The 6,102-nt window shown below is 36.4% G+C and overlaps 1 protein-coding gene across 6 annotated transcripts in view; it reads right to left on the bottom strand.

Moving 5' to 3' along the window:
* The window catches only part of CLK4 (CDC-like kinase 4), a 21,936-nt gene that overhangs the window by 3,709 nt on the left and 12,125 nt on the right, over positions 1-6,102 (bottom strand). For all 6 annotated transcript variants that reach the window (XM_010846501.1, XM_010846498.1, XM_010846502.1 and 3 more), the window contains 5 exons: positions 4,692-4,808; positions 4,434-4,600; positions 4,140-4,234; positions 3,760-3,889; positions 918-1,000 (listed from right to left, as the gene is read on the bottom strand). In XM_010846501.1, coding sequence (XP_010844803.1) covers positions 918-1,000; positions 3,760-3,889; positions 4,140-4,234; positions 4,434-4,600; positions 4,692-4,808 — 592 coding nt within the window. The remainder of the gene's footprint in view (positions 1-917; positions 1,001-3,759; positions 3,890-4,139; positions 4,235-4,433; positions 4,601-4,691; positions 4,809-6,102) is intronic.

Here is a 6,102-nt window from a genome sequence, read left to right as displayed (position 1 = left end):
ACTTGCCTATTGACACTATTTTTCTATTTATCCAAAACACTTGATAGCACTATTCATTCTTCCTCAACTAGAGTACCTTTCTGTATGCCTGCTGCATTTATGAACACAATTTCTTCTTCCTGATATGGCCATCACACACACTCTAGCTTTATGACAAACTCCTACTCCTCCTCATAGCATGGACTAAACTCTCTACTCCTCAGTGATGCCTTCTCTAAGGAAACTTAACTGTTCCGTTTCTGGGTTTCCACCACACTTTTTACATTGTTCCATTTTAACAAATAGCACATTATACTCTTCACAGTTCTTGCATTATCTATCTTGTGTATGACTTTCTTGAGGACAGAGATATTGTCTTCATTTTTGTACACGCAGTGCTTAGAAATGTGCCTAACATGTCACAGATGCTTAATACAACGTACTGTTTCTGAATTCTTTTAAAAAACAAGTGCAACATAACCGGAACTGAATGAAAACTGACCACAGATACACTAATTTAAATTTATGAAAGCATGTCACACACACAAAAAATGGATCACATTCACATGAACCATGTTTTTCGTATTCAATAGGAACCATATGTTTAAAATCTCCAATCACATGCAGAGTGAATTATGACCATTCACTCTGAGTAGTATTTCATTTCATTATGGTTTTAGAGGATGACTACTTTGCATATGCAAATTTTAATCTTAAGAATACTGACACACAATGGCAACTTTTCAAAACAGAAACCAAAACTTCAACAGGCCTTTAACATTTAAAGCTCACTATAGAGCCGTGCAACTAGAGGAACCCCTGCTCACCATAACTAGAGAAAGCCTGTACATAGAGCAATGAAGACCCAGTGCAGCCAAAAATACATACATACATACATAAAGCAAAGAATTAGTAAATAACATTTAGTAAATACATACCTGAAAGACTGTGAAACCAAGGTAATATTCAATAAGAATGCAACCTATGCTCCAAACATCACAAGGCTGAGACCAACCTAAAGCTATTTAAAAACAAAACCAAGCATTTTATTATGCAACAATTTAACTGTTAATACACTAAATCTTTTCCTGTGTGGGTGCTCTCTTTATACAGCCCATTTAGAAGAATGATAGTAAATCCACAGCTTACGTTTTTAGTTTTATATCAAACATTATTCAGTATCCTTTGAGTCCTCCATATCCTTATATCAAATTATAGTATTTTAACCTAGGGGAAGAGGCTTTTTATGTAAAACAAGAGACACTAGCAAATGTTTCATAGTCTTTTAATTGCTTGTGCAAAGAGGAACTCTGTTATATCCAGTTCATGGCTGTTCTATGAAACTTTACATTTTATTAATGCAAATACAGATCAACAATTATCCTCAGAATGTAATTACTAACCCCCTATCAATTATCAGCTTGGTATCTGCGTTTCTAGTTTCCATTAAAAGAAATACTGTACTACATAAATTATGTAGGAATTATAATAGATATTACAAATATTCTAAGCACCCATAAGCAGAATTACACAGTCATTTAAAAGTCCACACAGAGGTATCTCTATATGTACTTTCAGATTGTCTATACATGATCTATATTATACTTTCTCCTTCAGAACTCTCAACAGTAGTATTATTCAAAAAAGAAAAAGACACCTAGCCTTAAGTCTGTATTTAATTAGAAAGAAAAGAGGAAACCACACAGATGTTTTCATCTTTCAAAGTTTAAGTATTTAATACAACAATAACGTACAAAAAACCTACTTTAAAAAACATTTCAATTTCTTCCAGTAATATCACTGAATTTAAAGACAAAGAAACGATATATGCAAGGTATGATTCAGTTATTTTTGTTAACCCTTACAGGGCGTATCATTTGAACAAATGGAAGATGGAGCCTGTTTCTACTTACAGTAACAGTAACACACGAAAATTTTGCAAATGATTAAGAGCTTGGACCTAAGATGAAAGTTTTCTTTTGCAACCACTCCCTTCTCCCAGTCCAGCTTTCTAGCAAATGACTGTAACCTTCTGTAGCATACCACTGTACATCATCTCATTCTGTTATGGGTTAGCTCTAACACTCTTTGGAATTTCACGTCATTCAGTTTTACTGGAATTTCCCAACTTCTGTTTATTACCAACACCCAAGATGTAAGATCAACCGTCTTCCTCTTACATCTTCCTCTTCAATCTAATTCTGCCTTTATCTTCAGGAGTAACACTTCACACAAACACATAATGAATGCTTCTAATCTTTCCATCTCTTCATTTCTTCTCCTAAAGACCAAGAATGCCAGTTTCGGATTTATATCAGCTGTTTACAGCCTGGCCACCCATGGGACTGTATCAATACCAAGAATCACTATATCTTACCCAACCTAGAAAAAGGCCATTAACTGAGTGTAAGATACACTGCCGTTTTACATACCAATAACAAAGAAATGCCAATTGTTTCGTGTTCTCCCACAATGTTAAAATGCGGGCAAAAATCTGCTTCTTAAAATTGATAAAACACAGCAAGTTATCTTTTATTTTTTTGGCTGCACTGCACAGCATGGGCACAGCATGCAAGATCTTAAGTTTCCTACACCCACTGCAGCAGAAGAGCAGAATCTTAACCACTTAACTGCTGGGGATGTTCCAACAAGTTTCTCTCTTTTTAAGCTCTGAAAATACCTCTCCACCCACATTTCTTTCCACACTATTCTCTCTTACCTTCCTTGCAGCCTTCAGTCCTCAACCATGAACATACTTTCTAAACTACTGCAACAGAAGCAGATTCTTTCAGACCACACTAAGCAGAAATCCTAGTAACATCAACCTCAAAGACAAGCTCTAAACCTGCACTGTCCTATGAGGTAGCCACTAACTACACATCGCTATTTAAATCTAAAATTTAAATTAACTGGCCACACTGCAAGTACACAGTAGTCTACTTACGGCTACTAATGGCTACCATATTGGACAGTGCAGATGTAACACTTCTATCATCATGGCAAGTTCTACTGGCTAGTTCTATAAAATATTCTTAATTTCCTTACCCTTTTACCAATCCTCTACTCTAGATAAACACATCATTAGTTTGATTTCATACTCCTATTCTGAACTACCAGTCTTCTTGGACAAAAAGGTAAAAAGTGGAAAAGACTGATTCCATGAAAATGTTTTTTACTATCCAACCTCAGTTGAAACTTACATTCAGCCAAGTATTATGGTTATTCCATTTAACTATCTCCCAGTGTCACCTGATCTGATTTTTCCCCGCTGTTTCCAAGCCCCTCAAAGCCGTCTTTGACTTCCCAGCTCTATCAACATGACCTGGTGACTAACATAAATTTTGAGGCACAAGATGCTCTTTCCCTAAGCTCCCTCTTATCATCCACCCTGCACACAGATGTATGCCCACTAGATCTTCAGCATTTTCATTACCACCAAGTTCTAGTGATGAGACAAAAATAGGTGTTCCCATCATTTCAAAAACCACACTATGATGTCATTAAGCCAACAGAACTTGTTCTCTTATGATCACGTAAGACTGACGTGTTCAAAAATAACGACCACTTGGAATATCTTTACAGATGGTATCATATTATTCCCACTCAGGAAAAATAATTATAGCAATGACCAGACAGCTTTTATGGAAACAGAAAACATTTTCTGTACACTACTAAGAAAATCATAGCTATCCACCCACTACCTGGCCCCCACAATAGAAACTGTAGAGAACAAAAATATCTTTTTCAATTAAAGTATCAGGAAGTCTGGTGTCTACTGACCCAAAATGACCTCTGGAGCTCTGTAATGCCGTGTAGATACCAAAGTACTATGATGTTCATCATCGTATGTTGCACTTCCAAAGTCAACAACTTTGATATCTGTGTTTTTCAGTGTGCGTTCATCACGTTTCTAGAAAACAGTTGAGTAAACACAAAGTTCAATATATAAAATACTTTACAGCACTATTCCAAAAGGCTTGCCCGTGAATTGCCTTTTTGATTTTCAATATAACCCCTTGAGAAAGGCAAAGGATTACCCTTTTTGGGTTAAACACCAGGATATAATAAGTCTTAGAGGTAAAATTTCTCATCCAAGCATCGTATCAAGCTAAATTAATTTTGAAGATAACTACCGAAATTAACACAAGTCTTTAACTTACCATTTTAGAATTATATTTGACTACATAGTCAGACTTCACAAATAAAATATTTTCAGGCTTCAGATCTGTATGGGTTAACTTATTATGATGCAAAACTACAAAAGAACAAAAAGACATTATTAGTTTCACTCACAAATTTAATCCATATTGCGGGAAGGGAGGAGTGGTGATAGACGTAGGAATCAAAAGCAATTTCATCTTGTAATATGTGCAGTTTTAGCGACAATGCTTTGATATGTTACTTATATAATAAAAACTTTATTGGTATTTAAAAATTTAAGAAAGTGTACTTACAATTTATTGACTGGCAGATCTGATATGCCATTTGCCTGATGTGGTCAATTTGAAATGGCAGAAAGCTATTTTCTTTAATGAAATCATAGGTACTAAGTCCCAAGAGTTCGAATACAATACAAACATGACCATGATGATCAAACCATTCTAGCATCTGGACACATCGGCTAAAACAGATCAAAATAAAAATGATTCAGTTTATAGAACTCTGATTATTTCATGTAACGTGATGGATCACAGTTCCAAGTTTATACTTACAAAACACTATTGGGATCAGTACTATTTAAATGCTCTAATACTTGGATTTCTGAACGAGCTGCTTCACGATATCGTCCCACGTTTTTTACAATTTTCACTGCTACATGTATGCCATCCCTTAAAAACAAAATGAAAATGATAAACGTACAGGAGGTGGTTGAAGACATGCGTCCTAAAATAATCTTTCAGGGCATGTTATAGCAGCTCCTTATTAATGTTTTTTTTTTTTAAAACATTTTAACAAAATTCACTTTACATGGAGTGATGATTCTCTTAATACCTGTGAATGCTAATATTTGTTTCCAAAAGTTTAAATTTACTGAGATTATTTTCCCCCCCTTTTAGAGGAGGATAAAAATATAAACCTTGAACAGAATATACTACTGCTGAAAGCATTTGGTCATTCACTAAGAGAGACTGATAAGAGACTGACTGTGACAGACGGTACACAGGTATTAGTGATTAAAAAGGCTTGTCCTATGTATCTCAGTTTAATGAAAAAGACAGACACAAACAACTTATCATAAAGGTTACAAGTGCTTGATATGGAGTAGACAGAAGAAAGAACCTATTGATTGGGGTCAGGGGAGTTTAGACATCTTCAGAAAGGAGGAGACACACAACTGAGCCCTGAAAGACAACTAACTGTCAATTCATTAGATTTGGGAGAAAATTCCAGCAAAGGAAACACCATCATTAAGTCATGAAGCCGAAACAATGTTTAGTTCATTCAGGGATGCCAACAGGTAGAAACAGCTACAATCTAGGGCAGTGTGCTTTAGACTGGGCGTCCATGTGCACGTGTGTGCTAGGCTGCTTTAGTCGTGTCCAACTCTTTGTGACCCTATGGACCGTAGCCCATCAAGTTCCTCTGTCCACGGGATTCTCCAGGCAAGAATACTAGAATGGGTTGCCACGCTCTTACAGGGGATCTTCCGGACCCAGAGACTGAACCAGGTCTCCTGCACTGCAGGCAGATTCTTTACCAACTGAGCCACCAAGGAATACTTCCTACAAAGTATAGAGGGAAGTGATGGTCAAGTGGTTAAGACACAGGCTTTTACTGCCATGGGTTCAGGTATGATCACTGATGATGAACTGAGATCTTGCAAGCCATGTGAGGAGGCCACCTCCACGCCCCCGCAAAGATACAGCTCTGAATGATTTTGAGGAAAAAGGTTTCCAAATCTGCAACTTCCTTTTGTCCTCTTTCCTAAAGCTGACCTTTTTGAAGACAAGCCAGCATTCAAACCTGTTTTCTTCACTATAGCCTTTTCATGTTAGAAAAGAAAACCTCATGGATGTGAAGATTAGTATGGCAAGGTATGTGCCCTAGGATGTCAAAAAAAAAAAATCTTTGAGGCAAACAAATTTTTCTAGTGGCTGGGTAGCAAAACTTTCAAATTCCCCT

Source organism: Bison bison, unplaced genomic scaffold (genome assembly GCF_000754665.1).
Source record: "Bison bison bison isolate TAMUID 2011002044 unplaced genomic scaffold, Bison_UMD1.0 scf7180017864238, whole genome shotgun sequence".
In the NCBI taxonomy this organism is placed as follows: domain Eukaryota; kingdom Metazoa; phylum Chordata; class Mammalia; order Artiodactyla; family Bovidae; genus Bison; species Bison bison.
The sequence above is the reverse complement of the archived record's forward strand: the minus strand, read 5'-3'. Positions and strand labels throughout refer to the sequence as shown.